Source organism: Mus musculus, chromosome 3 (genome assembly GCF_000001635.26).
Source record: "Mus musculus strain C57BL/6J chromosome 3, GRCm38.p6 C57BL/6J".
Lineage (NCBI taxonomy): Eukaryota > Metazoa > Chordata > Mammalia > Rodentia > Muridae > Mus > Mus musculus.
Genome location: NC_000069.6, coordinates 20,103,191 through 20,121,025, shown reverse-complemented (window position 1 = coordinate 20,121,025; position 17,835 = coordinate 20,103,191). Strand labels below are relative to the sequence as shown.

General features: G+C 39.3%; 1 protein-coding gene across 9 annotated transcripts in view; it reads right to left on the bottom strand.

Annotated features, from left to right (window-relative positions):
- Positions 1-2,534: 2,534 nt before the first annotated feature.
- The window catches only part of Hltf (helicase-like transcription factor), a 60,684-nt gene continuing 45,383 nt past the window's right edge, over positions 2,535-17,835 (bottom strand). For 2 of the 9 annotated variants that reach the window (NR_105047.1, NM_001355097.1), the window contains 8 exons: positions 15,261-15,385; positions 14,498-14,676; positions 12,903-13,028; positions 12,159-12,271; positions 11,541-11,721; positions 7,590-7,670; positions 4,283-4,454; positions 2,535-3,248 (listed from right to left, as the gene is read on the bottom strand). Coding sequence is in view for 3 of the 9 variants with exons in the window: in NM_001355097.1 (NP_001342026.1) it covers positions 4,302-4,454; positions 7,590-7,670; positions 11,541-11,721; positions 12,159-12,271; positions 12,903-13,028; positions 14,498-14,676; positions 15,261-15,385 (958 nt within the window). In the remaining 6 variants the exon portion in view is untranslated. Of the gene's footprint in view, positions 4,455-7,589; positions 7,671-11,540; positions 11,722-12,158; positions 12,272-12,902; positions 13,029-14,497; positions 14,677-15,260; positions 15,386-17,835 lie in introns of all 9 variants that reach the window. The other 7 variants (NR_105046.1, NM_009210.3, XR_001783675.2 and 4 more) reach the window with 5 other exon arrangements.

The following is a 17,835-nucleotide window of genomic DNA, read 5'->3' as shown; positions in this document are numbered from 1 at the left end:
GTCCTATGCTGCTTCCTTTTTGGCTTCTGAGTCTAGGCTAGAGATAAGCAGAATTCTACCTTACCAGTGGCTAAGTAATATGTAGTCCAAACACAACATACAGGAAACAGTATGACTGAAAATACTTTTTTTTAAATTTTTTAAAATTATTTTCTTCATTTACATTTCAAATGCTATCCCAAAAGTCCCCCAGACCCTACCCCCCCCACTCCCCTACCCACCCACCCACCCCCACTTCTTGGCCCTGGCGTTCCCCTGTACTGAGGCATATAAAGTTTGCAAGACAAAGGGGCCTCTCTTTCCACTGATGGCCGACTAGGCCATCTTCTGCTACATATGCAGCTAGAGACAAGAGCTCTGGGGGTTACTGGTTAGTTCATATTGTTGTTCCACCTATAGGGTTGCAGTTCCCTTTAGCTCCTTGGGTAATTTTTCTAGCTCCTCCATTGGGGGCCCTGTGATCCATCCAATAGCTGACTATGAGCATCCACTTCTGTGTTTGCTAGGCACCGGCCTAGTCTCACAAGAGACAGCTATATCTGGGTCCTTTTAGCAAAATCTTGCTATTGTATGCAATGGTGTCAGCGTTTGGAGGCTAATTATGGGATGGATCCCCGGGTATGGCAGCCTCTAGATGGTCCATCCTTTCGTCTCAGCTCTAAACTTTGTCTCTGTAACTCCTTCCATGGGTGTTTTGTTCCCAATTCTAAGAAGGGGCAAAGTGTCAGAAAAGATTTATAAACATCAAATTCTAGGAAATCAAGCACTGAATTATTATTCCCTGTTTTAATACAGCCTGAGAAAGTAAGCTTTAGGGTGAAAGCTTATGTATGTTAGATTTTGCATAGGAGGTATTTAGTGAAGCCTATCAATGTTATCAGAGTGAGGAGCAGTACACATTTACCACACAACATGGTACAACACTGTGGGGTGGTAAGCTGTGTGCAGACAGCCTGGTCCCGGTTGAGCACAGGCCTGGAACCCCAGTGACCCTAAGGGACAAGATGTTTGTCCATGCCTCCTGGACCCCTGGCTCCTGTCTCAGCTACAGTCTCCCAGAACCCCCTGCAGAGAGGGGTGTGGCCATCAGTCACAGACAATGCCTCAAGTTCCTGGTATTCTGTCTGGACTCCACCAGGTATGCTCCTCCCCAGTTACCTGGTAACAGCCAGGACGGCCCAGCCCCCTATAAAAGGAGCTGCTTGCCCCCTCCTTGCTCTCTTGCCTCTCTTACCCTCTTTTTCTCTTGCTCTTACTCTTGCTCCCTCTCCCTTCCCCCTCTCCCCACGTGGCCACCCTCTGTTTCTCTACTCTCTCCCCCTCGCTGCCTTTCTACAATAAATGCCTTAAAACCATGAACCATTCTCATCAGAACTTGCCGTGCTGGAGCAATGGAGCAGCCCTAATGAGCTGCACATCTAACCTCCCTAGGAAGCCCCAGCCATCAGCCAACCAAGCAGCCCTCCCAGATAGCTGCCCTCTCCTCCCCACAGTAACCGACCAGAGGTCTCCTCCTACCCTTTTCCCTCTTAGAGTCTGTCTGCGGGTCCCCACCCGTTTCTAAGCTCTTCCGTATCTGGGATGTACAGGAGCAAGAACCTGTCATCCCTGGCCTCCGTGTGGCCCAGGGACCCCGGAACTGGCTCTCCCACGGTGCCCAAAAGCATCTGTGGTGCCAGAGAGTCAGAGCCTGACGCGGCAGTTCCACGGGGGCCTCAGATTGTGCCTTCCTCACCCCAGAGCTGGATCCTGCAGCTTGTCACAGTCCAACGTCCACTGGCCAGCCGGCCTGCCCTTACAGTTCCATTGGGTTCCGTGGGGTTGCGCACAGGACGTGTCCGCCTCACCCATCGGCCCTAGCTCCAAGTGGACTCGGGACCCCATTTTTGTCCCACACAATACAGATAATGATGTATCCGCCTGTGTGACTGCAGTGGTATCACCAGCAGCCTACCATTCCTTTGATAGGCTTCATCTTTCAAAGAAGCCTCAAAGTGAGGTCTTTCCTTACTGAAACATCTTTCAAGATTGTTTGCAGGAAGCTCAAATACCAAAATACCTCCCAAAAGTCTGAAAGTTTATAATAAGTTGTATTTGTTTTAAAAAAGGCATTAAGTCAATTTATAAGGTGGAAATTCAAGGAAGTGATCAATATGCCCTTATAGTTTTAAACCCTGTGAGCAATACTGGTAATAAACTCCTAATCGGATTATTTCTAAACATTATTTTAAGGGCAAAATCTATAATTTACTACACATGGTTATCATAACTCCCTTTGTTCTTAAAATGAGGAAATTAAATGAAACCCGTGTTTTATGCCAATTTTTATATAAACTTTAAATATACGCTAAGATCTTAAGAATTTCAATAGTTGTACCAAAATTAAATGTGAATGAGTAAATTATAATAACAGTACTTTTTACGTGATTCAATGAAAAATTGTGTAACGAACATTTACAGAAGTGAGATGCTTTTTTTTCTGTTAAAGGAAAGGTTAAATAGTTCAAAGGAAAACAGTCACTAAGTGACACCAAAGAAGGTAAATTTTTAGATTTTTATTGATTTTTTTAATTTAAAGAAGAATCCAGTTGGAAACACAATTTGAAATATAATATTTTCAGTACATTTCTAAGTAGTAAAACAGCAGAGCGCAGCATCCCTCATCCCAGGGGTTCATATATCTTAGAATTCACTTTTTTTATTAACACCAAATTTGATTGTTCTCATGTTTTAAAGCATAGATAGCTCTGTAGTTTTCTGGACAAGACGCACATGGCCTTCACTTTGGAACCTCAGTTTATTTGTAATTAAAATGAGTAAACTGAGTTTCTTTCTTGTTTATTTGGGCCATAACTAGTTTACACTTAATTTCACTGTGTATAGGAACTAAAGAACTCCAATGCCATACATAATGAGACTTGATTTGTATGTGATACTAGTCCTACAAATCCTATGGGCTACTCACCCAAGCAGGCCACTCCCAGTTATTCCACTTTCACCGCTACAGAAAACCTGACCTGAATGCTACTCTGCCTCGCCTGGCTGCCCGAGCAAGGGAGCTGAGAAGATGCTTGCCGGCTAGTCCTGTCCCCTCGGAGGACTAACAGGCTGGGGAGGATTCTGTGAGGATTTAGAAGGGTATCTATCATCTCTCTTAGTCAGGTAAGACTCTCAGAGCATAAATACAGTCTCAGTTGTTCTTCAGTTTATATCATAAGCCATAAAGCTTCTTCTTAGTCATCTTGTCTCTGGATTCAAAAACAACAACAGAAAAGAAAGCTATTGTTATATACCCTGACTGCGTCTTTGTTTTAACTATGAGTCATAGTCATTAACTTCCCAAAAAAGGGTTTAAAAAAATGAAGAGATCAATTAATAAAATTCCAAAGTTAAATTCGGATTCTAAACTCACAAAGGCATTTTTAGATTCGGGATTAAAATGTCTTTAAGAGTTGAACTTTGAAGGTTATCCAACCCAATTTCCATCCTGATTATCACACTTCTCAGGTTCAGCAGTAGTCTCTGTATTACATTTATAAAGTTGGATTTCCAAAACACCTACATAAATAGAGAGCACTTACAAAAATATCTATTTAAATTACATAATATAAGCATTCAAGACAAACCAGGTAGAACTGGTTCCTTCACCCCTACATACCATTTACACCTTGTGCCTCTATCATCACATTTAAATAATGAATGCACCACTTCACTAAAATGAACACACAATGCTTTTTTTTTTCTCTAAATTTTCTCTAAACACATATGGAAAGTCACATATTTGTTATATCTCAACAAAGAAAAATTAACTTGCCCTCTGAACTTTGGTGTTTTAGTCAAGGTTTAGTTATGAATGCAAGTATAATTTTTGAACATCCAGTAAAATCTTTCTTATAGTCTGTATATACTTGTTCATAATTTACAAGGACTGTAGATTCACTGAATCATTACCAAAAGGCTTTGGTGAGTAAGTGGTTACAAGTAGAAGCTTCAACCACACTTCAGTGAAGATGTGGGAAACATGGGAAATGTAGGAAAATACCCTCAGCAAGGGAATGCCAACCTGGAGAGCAAAGGGCCCTCTATGCACATGTGTCTCAGGCCGGTTTACAATGGAACTCACTGCTGTGTGAAGTATCATAAAAAGAGATTCAGGTATAGAAGATGTGTCAGTAACACTACTGTATTAACATAAAATATGCCCCCCATAAAGTATTCTCTAGATGCCATCCTTAAATATGTATTTTTCATCTGTAAGACTTAAGTGTCTGTTCAAACTGACCTTAGAAACACCCCACAAGTTACAAGTCAATTAAAGTTCTGATTTCGTTGATTTTAGCTTGTTTCATGTCATTGGCGTCTGTTTTCTTAGTGCCAAAGGCTCCAGCTGCAAGGTCTCGCTTCGTGTTCTGTATTTTCAACATATTTTCTTCCACAGAGTCCTTCACAATGAACTGCAAACAGAAAAAAATAAAAGTCAAGTTAAAGTAATAGTTAAGAACTGTTCAGCTAACAAAATGAAGTTTTTTAATGCTCTTAAGAAACCTTTACTAAGAAAATTAGCCTTTTCCTAAACTGCACTAAGGGTGAACTAACAATACTGCACACTAAAGTCAGAATGAAAACATGGAGACACAGTGAAACAGTAATATACATACCTTTATAAGAACTTGTATTTCAGGAGTACCCACATTTCAAAAGTGTACCCACATTTTAAAAGTGAAATGATCACTTACACATACATACATACACACACACACACACACACACACACACACACACACATATATATATATATATATATACATACATATCCTTTTCTCAATATGCAGAGTGAGGCTATTTACAGCTAAGCATGGCTTCCCTTTCTAGCCCAATGTCATTTTCTCATACAAAGAATATGGCTGGAAGCACAGAACTTACACACTCTTCACAATCATCACATGAGAACATCACAAACACAAATTATATAGGTGTCCCTGGAGCTAGAATATTAGCAAATGAATTCAGTATTATCAAGAGTCAAATGAAGTTCCCACAAATGACAGTCTATATACATACAAAGGTACATATCAATGAGGCAACAGATAAGTAAGAAACTCTTGATAAAATTCATCATTTCTGGTAAGAATCTTAAAAAGGAATAACAAAGTCCTCACCTAGAAATAAAAGGCACATCCAAATTTTATTCATGATCTCTACTAGAAACTTCTTAGGAAATAATGAAGTATTTCTAGCAAATGCTAAAATATCCTTGTTACTGTAATAACAACAAGAGCTGTATTACAGAACATTACTGAAATACATTTAAAAAAACTAGATATACTATTTAATATGTTTCTGTACAAAAACACTTCTTATTCCTAAACATGATAGTTATCAAAGGAATTATAAATTTAATAAATCCTGAGCAATATTCCACAAATGAGATATAATGGCATAGATTCAAATTTCCAATAGCAATAGTGATAACTAATAAAAGTTTCAAAATGAACATTAATTAGAACACTTTATCAGATATCTAAACATACTTTGTAGTCTCCGTCAGTAGAACCTAAGTCAACCTGCAGAACTCATATTTAAAAAGCCAAGCATTGTTCAATATGCTTCTAACAACAGGGCTGGGGAGGTGGGGGCAGGCGAATCTCTAGGATTCACTGGCCAGCCAGCCTCGCTATGTGGTAAGCTCCAGGCCAGCGAAACCCCAACTCAAGAGAAGGTACATGGTTAAAAAATAAAACCAAAGGTACCAGTGCTTGGGTAGCAGCACACAGGCTGTCCTCCAGCCTCCATGTGCACATGCTTGCACACACATACACATACTTTTTACTGAAGTTACTTTTGTTTGTGTGTGTGTGTGTGTGTGTATGAGAGAGAGAGAGAGAGAGAGAGAGAGAGGGGAGAGGGGGAGAGGGGAGAGAGGGGGAGAGGGGAGAGAGGGGGAGAGGGGAGAGAGAGAGAAGAGAGAGGAGAGAGAGAAGAGAGAGGAGAGAGAGAAGAGAGAGGAGAGAGAGAGGAGAGAGAGAGGGGGAGAGGGGGGGGGGAAGGTCCAGAAGAGGGTGTTTGATGATCCTCTGGAGTGGAAGTTACAGGTGATTGTGAGCTGCCTGACCTGGGTGATGTGAAAAATCATAATTATAAAATATTATTCTAAGAACAGGAAGACATCAAGGAAAGAGAACAAGGGAACGGACTAGAAATAGACCCACATACACATTTCTACATATCTACTAGTAGATAGATTATGGACTTTTTAAAAGCAAAACAAACTCCAAAAGCATAAAAGGAAGGTGACAGAACAATAACCTCTTCATTTGGAAAAGAAAAAAATGTAGAAACATTTCACAAAACACAGCATCTTCCAGAAGAATTATACAGACTGCCCCTTTTAAAAATGCAAATAAGGCCATAAGTACTAGGACATTAAAACTAATATAAACAAAGACTGCTTTGATATCTTATAAGGTAAAGGGTTCTCATAAGGCTCACTGCTATGTAACTACAGAAAAAAAGGCCTTGGAAAAACATATTTAAATAAAGATAGAACACATTTGAAAACATAGAACTTTAAAATCTTCTCTCAGAAAGGTTACAGACAAGAGCTGGGGATAAACCATTTTCAACATATATACAACTAAAATCAAAATGAAGAGTCCTTGATACTATAAAACTGTGCTTAACTACAAGCAAAAGCAAAGAAGAAATGAACAAGCAGGTCACAGCAGGAAATACAACCATGAGCAGCAGACACATGAAATATATTTAAGGCCTATGTTTAGGGTAAATGCAAATTAGTGCATTTTCATTCCCTTATGGTCACATAAATTTACACCACTCCATATGCCATAAAGACTGCCTGCCTTTTGTTTTATAATGCTAGTGATCAAACTCGAGGCCTTCTATAGGCTAGACACTCCCAGCAGAACTACATGGCCTACACTGAAATCAACTTGAAGTTACTTAATATCAATTCCAAGTCTCCAAGTATAGTTTTGTAAATCTACCCAGAGGAATTACTGGAATACGTGCACAAAGATGTACTCCTTTCATGACAACACTCTTTATTACAAAGCTTAAGACTAAGTCATGGTGGATCTGTGTGGAGGTGCTAATGAGGACTAAGACTCACAAACAAAGCAAACAGTGGTTATAAGTGGCTTGGGGGTAGAGAGCAATGGGGAGTACAAAGGAGAATGAAGTGTAAGTCCAGAAGAGTTCTGTTGGGTATGGCACAGACATTCTGTGATGGATGGTGATGGTGACGGTACACTGTGAATATTCCTAATGTAAATGGACTATGTGTTCAAAATAATGGTTGAAATGGTCTTACCACAGTAAGAAAGTGTTGATCTAAATGGATATGGACAGTAATATGTTTAAGGGAAAGAAATATATTATGAAATAATAAAGCATTATCCCATTTTCTTTCAATTATTTTATATTGAGATATATGCATGAAAAAGAACATATGTTAACTACAGAGGAAAAAACAAATCTTATAAAGTGAGTTTTACATCTTCTCCATATTCTACTTCAATCGTGTGTTACTTTTAAAAAGCAAACAATCTTAAGTAACTTTAAAAACTCACTTTTGTGATGATCACCTCTTGCTTCTGGCCAAGTCGATGGCACCGGTCAAAGCACTGATCTTCTGCAGCAGGATTCCAGGCCTAACGGAGACAGGACTGCATTACTACTGCTCTACTGAGGCATGTCCTCTGCACCAGCCCTTCATCCCAGTGTCTGTATGCCTCCTTCTCTAATGAAACTCAAACACTGATATTACATATATACCCAGAGAAGGCTCTTTCTCCAGTACTATTAAGGCAGCCAGCCTTTTCCCCATATACTGCACTTTACCCACTACAATCGTGGCTGAGAATCTTTTCTAAAATGTCTAAGACCTGTGTGTTTCAAAGCTCAATTTTTTTAGATTGTGAAATGTTTGCATAGATCCACAGTCCAAAATCAAACATCCAAAACTTTCTGAAGTTTGTGACAGTACTCAAATAGATCCAAGTTTTAGGGCGTCGCAGACAGGCATGTGCAACCTGGGCCCAACTAAAGCCTGATCGGTGTGGCAGGAGCAACATAAGACCTGCCAGGTGATCAGAAACCTTGTGGCTTTCTGGTCACAAAACGAAACTGTGCGTTCTCTCTAAATGACCAAACAAAACATATCATTCTTGGGCCCGCATATGAAAAAGTTTCTCCTCTTTTGGCGAGCATCGGTTTTCTTTATATATTTTTTGCTTTTCCATATTGATGAAATATAAAACAGTTTCAATAGTATTCATAAGTCTTAAGGCTGTTTCAGACTTGTTGATACAACCAACAATTTGTTTGCAATCAGCTGGACTTGAAAAAATGTACTTTAAAAGTACGTACGTTCTGACTTAAGCTCAAGAACATGATGTAATACAGCAAGAGAACACCCAGCTACAGAGGTCTTCAGTAGCAGCCAAATGGCTTCTATTGTTGTCATCCTTGTTCACTTCAATGTTTACACAGTCACGTTAGTAAAGACTTTATACGTGCAGCTTCTGACATGCTAATGTGTATGAGGAAAGCCCAAGGTGCCCCCAAGCAGACACAGTGAACTACAGTCCACTAAGGAATGCTGAGAGTGGAAGAAATAGTCTTCCTCAAAGAGTACCCCAACTGGTTATCCAATACCAAATGGTCAGCCCTGAAAACATACACACAAATGACTTCATACAGGTTGTATTTATGCATTTAGGAATATACACATACACATATACATACATGCTTATAACCATAGTCCCTGAGCAGTGTACCACAAAAGCCAGTCCCTCCTTCTGCCCCAGCCTCTGGTTGCTGCAGTTCAAAATGGGGGCTCCTGTCAGAAATGGTGGCACCCCAACATCTTCTCAGCCTCCAGCCCTCACAGGAGCTGTCCATGGTGGTGCATTGCCTTTCCAGTGTCCGTGGGAACTACGGAGCAGTCCAAGGTGGCAACACCTTTCTGCCTCAGCCTAGAGCTTTCTGGTGTAAAATGAAGTTAGGCATCCCTGCAAGAGCTACCCCATAGGAGCTGTCCACTGGCACTGCCTCCTCTCCAGCCACCCCAACCCAGCAGCCCCACAGAGATGGTGCCTCAGCAAAAGCTGGCTGGCTGCAGTGGGGAAGAACTTCCCACACTATGGGCCCAATGAAGAGAAAAGAGGAGGAAAAATAGCCACCAATCTCTGACCAGGAAATCACATCCATCACTGAGGTTCAAGCTCAGGACTTGAAATCCCACCAATACTCCCTCTGGAAAGCTCTGTCCTGAGAAGCCCTGCACCCTCAGAAATCCTAAATAAGCGCTGTCCCTTCGTCCAGTTCCCTGCTGTCTGCTCCCAGGAAAAGTGGACAGCATATCCCTTGATTCGTCCCTCAACACCCCGGACCCTCCAATAAATCTGTGTCATGAGATTTCCTGCCTGGTGTGATTCTCTTATCAGAAGAAGCCAAGAAGAAACAAAGCAATGGAGGGAAGTGAAACGAAGGAGCTGGGCTGAGGCCCTGAGCTCCTCAGCTCAGCTGGGATTGCCTCCCTGCCAGCTGCAATGCCTCTGCTGAGGCGGCTTCCTCTCAGAGCTGTGTGGTTCCTGTCTTCTCAGGATGGCCTTCCACTGGGACACTGTCCCACCTCGGAGCTGTGTGCTCCCGGGCATCCTAGTCCCAGGTTACCCTTCCTTCTGAGCAGAAACACTTACAATAACAACAGTTATTGTAAAAAAAAAAAAAGTTCATGATTTTAAAAGAAAGCAGGGCACATGAGGGTTTAGAGCGAGGAAAGGGAAAGATGCAATATTATGATCTCAAAAAACTAAAAAGTTTAAATTGTAAAAAACTATCAAGTGCACTGTTCCTCATGATGGCATACACCTTTAATCCCAGGACCCTACAGGCAGAGGCAGGTAGATCTCTGAGTTCAAGTCTCATACAGCAAGCTCTACACTGTCTCAAAATAAAGAAGACTAAATTTGCAGGCTGTAGAGATGGCCCAGTGGCTAAAGTGGAGGGTTAGAATTCAGTTCTCAGCACCCCATCAGGCATTTCACAACCGCCAGGGAACACCAGCTTCAGGGTACCTGAAGCTTTCTGCCTAGATTCCTCAGTCATCAACTTGCACACTGCACATACACACACATAAACATAAATAAATCATAAAAGTTAAAATTGAAAATTCTTAAAAATGAAAGCAAAAGCTAGAGGTGGCTAAGTGGAATGAGAATTTGCTGTGGAAACATGAAGACCTGGGTTTGAAATCCCCACCACCCACACAGAACCTGGGCATGGTCCCATGTACTTCTATTGGTGTTGGGGGGCAGAGACAAGTGGATTCTAGAAGACAGTTGGCCAGCAAGCCTGGACAAAAGGGCATGTTCCAGGTTCAACTAACAGAGCCTGTCTTGACAGAGTGACATGGAGAGCAACAGAAAAAGACAGCTTGTGTCCTTTCTTACACACTCACTTGTACAGGTACACACATTCACATATACATGTGAGCGTGTACATACACATACACACACCCCAAAACACACACAACCCACAAACTTGAAAACAGTATTTGGGGGTAAAAAAAACATTAACAGAGAAAGTGCTAGCTGAAAATAGAAATTATACCTCATATGCAGATGAGATTTATAACAGTAGTAATGCTTAAGTGTTACTCTCTTCTAAATGCCTCCGAGGTCTAAGAAAAGGAAACTTTTGCTGTTAATTTGCCATAACTTAAATTGTGTATAGGAGACTGACTTTAGGCTGTATCAGCTGACAGTTTTTTAAAAATTCTATGAATTACTTGTAGTTCACAGACATTTTAAAATTATGATAGCAATAGATGAAATCATTTTTTTCTCTTGCCTGTACTTTATCCAAGAAGAATGGTAAGCTGACAATATATATCTAATTTAGATTTCTAACAGAAATCCAAAACATCCCTAGGGCCTGTGTTACACAGCCACATTAAGTGCATGTTGTCAGCCAGGGAAACTTACTGAGAATATGTTCATGGACATCTGAACCTGAATCAAGGCGGATGCATGTCTAAAATGTTCTCTTTAGGTCTCCTCAGGAACTTCTATGTCTCAAAAGAGAGAGGCTTAAATTTGCATTCGATCTAATATTTAGGCAAATTAGAAGAATGACCATGACAAGAGCCAATATCTGATTTATAGTCAGATTCCCAATGCCTTGATCATATAATGCACAGTGATATCTCATTGATTTGCTGCTTACTGAATCTTAAAAGCATTAATAGGCATCCTTTATGTATTCAAAACAGTTGGAATCACAGAACCGTACTTAAAAACACAGAAGCTGACTAGTTTTACACATCACTGTGTGACCGTGGGAACACTGTACACTTTTCTGTCTACCAGTTTCCTCATCTGCAAATAAGGATAATGTTACCTCCTCACAATTAATTGTAACTAAAAGGCACCTCTCAAACAGGTTTTGTTTCTTTTCCTGTTGTTTTGTTTTGTTTTGTTGTAGTAACATTTTGAAAAATCTATATAAGTACTTACGGGATCCATTAAGAACACTCGAGAAGCTGCGCAGAGATTCAAGCCAACTCCACCTGCTTTTAAGGACAGTAGCATTATCGTAGGAGATCCTGCTTCTGTGTTTTGAAAACGCTGAATTGATTCAACTCTTTTCTTTTGAGCCATGGAACCATCTAAACGAGTAAACACAAATCCTGAGGCTCTAATGGAAAAAGAAAACAGACAATAAATATACTGTGAGAAATATTAAAAGGTTAACAAATATTCGTTAAACCAAATTCACTCATAATTTATTCCTGTGGTACTAAAGATCAGTCAAACTCAAGGCCCTGTACAAGCTAAGTAAACGGCTTCCAAGTGAATGACACATTCACTCAATAATTCATTTCTCGATAAAGCAAATGCCTACTGAGCATCTGGCCATCTGCCAGGTACTAATTATTTCCTGACTAATTTAGACTTAATTTTAAAATCTTATGTTCAGGAGAAGTTCTGTTGTTACACTGAATATCATTTTAAATAAATGAAATGACTAAACCTGATAAAACATTACATTAAGACATTTTGGGGGCGTGGCTATCACACAACACACATGTACAAAATTCTTCTATATGAAGTAAAAGCGCATGTTAAACTTACTTAAGAGGTGTTTCTATTAAAGACAAGAATGTGGTAAACTGAGAAACAACTAAACTTTTTATGTTGGGGTCCTTTGTCCGTAATTCAATCAAAGCATGCATTAGAGCATTAATCTGAAAAAGCGAAAATATTGTATCCATTAGATTCCATCTCAATTAGTGTGATAAGTCCAGACACTCTAGTTTTTAACAATTTATTTGCACTCACTAATTTTAGTAGGGTTCGCATAATGACATAATGCAGGACTCATTGAACAAATCTCCAACAATCAATCTATCCTTTCTTTCTTTTTTTTTTTTCTTTCTTTCTTTCTTTCTTTTTTTTTTTTTTTTTTTTTTTTTTTTTTGGTATTTAGAGACAGGGTTTCTCTGTATAGCCCTGGCTGTCCTGGAACTCACTTTGTAGACCAGGCTGGCCTCGAACTCAAAAATCCGCCTGCCTCTGCCTCCTGAGTGCTGGGATTAAAGGCGTGCGCCACCACGGCCAGCTTCTAACAATTTTTTTATTGAGAAGATTTTCATATAATTTAACTAAAAGGCAAAAGTAAGAGAAAAAGACTGAAAAGAACACCATAATAATTCAAATACCTTTCTTTTCCAACTGAAATTCAACACTAAATATAAACAGAAGCTGGTACAACTAAAAGAACATGAAAGACTAAAAGCAGAAATGGAATTACTATTTTATCATGACATTTCCTCATTAAGTATGAAACATTAGAATATTTACGCATGTGGACTTTACCTTTGAGCTGGACTTCCATTCCATACTGGACTCTTTGTCACTGTCACATGCCAATTCTTCGGGAGGACATTCTAATAGATTATCTCCATGTATCTCATTTCTGCACAAAGGACACTTTGCATGTGGCTATACACAAAAGAACAAAGAATGAACCACACTCATAGAAATATAAATTTGCCTACATTTTTTGTCATGTATAGAAAGTTCTGCACTTATTTTATTCAGGATTTTTGTCATATTCATTTACTTGAGATCAACCTGTACCTGAACTCCAAACATACAAACACGTCCTCATGTTGTAAGAGACCTGTTTACAACCTGTTGTGAAGGACAGAGCAGAAGAGTATAAACCTGACTAAATGCAGAAGCTCAGAGCACTGAGAATCGTCCGCTACTAAAGAAAACGTGACATTTCTTGCCCTTAGCTACAGTACAGTAAAAATACATAGAACATTTCAAAAGAAAAAAACAAAGTCCCTAGTGTAGCGGTTCCCACCTTGTGGATAACAATCCCTTGGGAGCTACATATCAGTTATCCTGCACATCAGATATGTACATTAACATTCATAATAGCAAAACTGCAGTTATGAAGTAGCTGCAAAATAATTTTATGGTTGGGGTCACCACAACATGAGGAACTGAATTAAAGGGTTGCAGCGTTAGGAAGGTTAAGAACCAGTGCAGGGTTTTACAAAACTTGTAGTTTATAAAGCTTTTAACAGCGTGAGACGTCCATCTCTCTCAAATACTCCAAGTTCATTCAAAGCAGGACCTAATAAAGTGAGATTGTATCTTAACTACATACTCAGTATCACTGCAAGAGAAAGATTCTAAAATTCAAACTACATGAAAAATGTCTATGAAGGAGCACCTCTCAGCAGGGAAAGGTAAATGACTGGGAGGAGGAGATTAGGATAGTGGTTCACAAAGCTCTTGACTTCAGAATCAAGCCTGTAAGTGCAATGTGTGCATTTCCCACATGTAGAGTGTAGAACATTTAAAAAGACTTTGAATTTGCATTAGCCGACAGACTGTTTAACATATCATTCAACTTCAGACTTTTTTCACAGAAGACTCTAGCCCTAGTTTACCCTACACCACTCAACACAGTAATGAGTTGTACGTGTCAAGCAGATCGCTGAGACACAACTGAGTCACATTAGGATGGTAAAAGCGCAATGCCATCCGATGTTAAACTTAGTTTAAGAAAAGAAAGTAATATATTAATAAGTGCTTTAAATATACTAGACTAAATTAAACATGTTGCGTTTTTACTTTTTAAAAATTAAAAAAATAAAATTAATAAAATTTAAATTCATTGTCTCTCTATTAATATATTTACTTGAACACAAGGATCTGAAATTTAGAACTAGAATTACTGACTAAATAATAATGTCCCCCAAAAGTCGTGCCATTTAATTTATAATAAATACACCACTTACTACAATGATGAGATTATTAACCATAAAAGGTGCATTATTAAATTCAAGTAAGGAACACCTTATCATCTCTGGAACGTGGCTGGGTTTTTATTATACCAAAGAAAGGTAAATCACTCCGTCAAACACTGAGTCCATACTGAACAACAAACTCACCTGCTCACTGTGAATGACCTGACAGATACAAGGTTTACAGAACACGTGTGCACAGTGGGTTATCACAGGAAATGTTAAGGAATCCAGGCAGATTGCACATTCCTCATCTGAACCAGAGCTCAGAATTATCTTCATCTTCTCTATTAACATCTTTCTCAGCTCTTCAGGCGTGTCACTTCCTAGGAAAAAAAGACACTTCAGAATTAGTTTCAGAACAAACTTGGTAATGTGACTAGAACAATTTATCTTATATAAGAAAATTTTGCTTAATTGTCTTTCATCTTTATTCTGGTATTTGCAGAAATCATGCCATAAATTTGGAATTCTAAGGAAACCTATGAAGGTACAATAGCCATCTCACTTAAGCACCTCATAAAATAACATCTGCCACACTAGCAGCATACAAGAAAAAACCAGTTTGAATATTCTTCTACATTGGTATCATACTTCCATTTCATTCATAAAAAATTCTTGGAGCCAGCAAGATGGCTCAGCTAAGGACATCTGCCACCACACTTGACAACATGAATTAACATGGTACAGAAAGAACTGACTCTTGCAAGTTATGCTCTGATCTCCCACACATGTATCCATGCACCCATGATATTCATATACAAACACACAGAATAAAAATATAATTTTAAAAAAATCTTACAGCAAAGGTATATCAAAGTAATAGATCAAATTCAAGTTGCATAAAAACCTGTCTTCTAACTGAAATATTTAGCAAACACAATGGTATGAACTAATCCCATTTCCTTACTGGAGGGGCCACTTGAAGACATTCCGTTTGTAAGAAGATGGGTATGGCAACAAATCTGCCGCAATCTAAGCAGAAGACCCAAGACATCTGCATAGTGTGCAAGGACAGTCCCTTCAGTAAAATACCTAGGGATAAAATGTCAGACATTATGAACATCTCTAAACAAGAACAAAAACAAAAGCAAGCTCATCTTTAATGAAACCAAGAAAAAAAGTCACCTAGGAAAATGTCAATATGCATGACCTACAGACCTCAGCTGGCCCTTCAAAGTAAGTGGTACATACATACTGAAAGGAAAATTCATATCTCTTCTGTAAAAACAGAAATAGGGTGTATGCATGATGACTTCAATTTTCAATCCAATTTATACACACACACACACATACACACATATTCACAAAACACACACACAGTAGGGGGAGTGTTATTGTATAATAATCAATTTTGTAAGTAATTATGTTTCTGATCTCTGTTATATAAAAACCAATAAAACCTAGAAGAATTTACATTATACTGACTCCCATGAATAATAAGAAAATTAAGTATTTCTTGATGGCCTGGACCTATACATGACTCTGGACAAACAGCTCGTCCAAAAAGAACTCAAAATAGTCAAACATTGAATAACCAGCAAAGAGCAAAGAAGGCAGTGAAATTAAACTCACCAGAAAGTTACCACAGAAAGCATAAAATTTATGACTGTGAGCACCTCCAGGTAGCTCAGAGTTCTACATCCGGACCGGAAAACAGTAAGAGAGTGCCACACTGGACACACCTCTGAAACCTCAAAGCCCAACCCCCCTGACACACTTCCTCCAACAATGTCACACCAATTCCAATAAGGCCAAACCTCCCCACAGTGCCACTTCCTATGAGCCTATGAGGACCATTTTCATTCAGACCACCACACACTAAAACCACTGACAAAACCATATGAAAGGACATAGGACTAAGAAAACAAAAAATAGTTATAAAGGATGATAAATAAATCAATACCAATAAAGAGCAGTGGGAAGACATTTAAAAACACAGAAAGAAAATAGAACAACAACAACAAAAGACAAGAAAAATAGGACAAAAACAGTACATTTTCTTTTTAAAGGGTGTGGGTGTCAGGGGGAGGGGGAGGATGCAGATACATAGAATTGAAAGATTTAAATGGTGCTATCTATATCTTCCAGAAAGTCAACAGGAAGGCCCTGATCAAACTGCTGTACTTCCGTGGGGGCGTGGATGTGCACATCAGGCTCCTTGCTATTTTTTACTTATGAAACACTCTCCAATGCTTCATGCGCTGAACTCCAGGTCTCCAGCTACAGCACTGACTGACGCCTGAGGTTCTAGAAACTCTAAGCCTTTGGGGAATAGACGGATCTTGCCCTGACTTGAGCACTTGTTTCCGGTGCTCTCTTGTCCGCCTCTTGTTTATCATGATATTGCTCCGTTCCACTCTGTAGTTTCCACTACCATGGGTTGACACCTCTGGAGCAGAAAGCCAAAATAAAAGCTTTCTCTTTAAGTCTGAAGACAAGAATTGGCTATAGAAAGGCAAAACTGACTATTATTTTTTTTTCAAAGAAATACTCAGTGTGGAAGAGAAGAATAATTAATCCAAAAATTACATATCCAATCTGAAACGTCAAGTTGATGATGCAATCAAGTCTCCTGGTGAAAAGCAGAAATTTTAAAGTCAGACTGGTACATTCTGTCAATTTAGCTATGCAGACTTGGCCAGCAGCCTAATCCTGCCTGTGTCCTCAGCTATAACAGTTACACACCACATCTGGGAGGACTACTCATGAAGTTAGTGTGTACAAAGCAATTACAACACGACCTGGATTACTTTATAAACCTTATATATACTAGTAGTGACAGTGGCAGTGTTTTGGATAGTGAAGAAAGTAAAAAAGTAGGCAACATAATACACACGATAAACTTCCACGTTCTGAAACCAACCTGCTAAAATTCAAATAACAACTCTGTCTCCTGTGCCTTAGCCTCCTAATCCAAAAAATAATTAAAAAAAAAAAAAAGTGTTCATTGTACTTACTTAATAAGACACCATTAATGTGCACATTTAAATACTTAGATCAATTATACTCAATCAATGCTTATAAAGTATTAATAAGTCTACTACCTATGAAAGAGGTTACTTTAACAATAACATCCCTGAGAACACAATTCAAACAGACAGCTTCCTCAGCACTCTGCATTCCCTCCCGGGCATGGCTACATCTGACTGGCATTCAGCTTGTTGGTTTAGGAAACTGCTTGTGGGACCCACCACATGGCATGCTGGCAAGAGGCTTCCCACTGTTTTACCAGCCACGCTAGTACCTTTTCGGATAGACCTACTTTTAACTTAATCACTCTCTTAGGTGACTTTACTCAGGCTCATCACTCACAAATAACAGAAACTTAAGAGTCAAACTGGGAGCACTGAACTCCATACCTGCCTCTCCAGCGGGTAAAGTCAATCCCGTATGTTCACATGACAGGTCTAATGCAGAGCTTTTGATCCCACGTTAGAAACTGTTCTTCCTTTACGCCCACCTCTGCAAGCGGACGTTCCCTC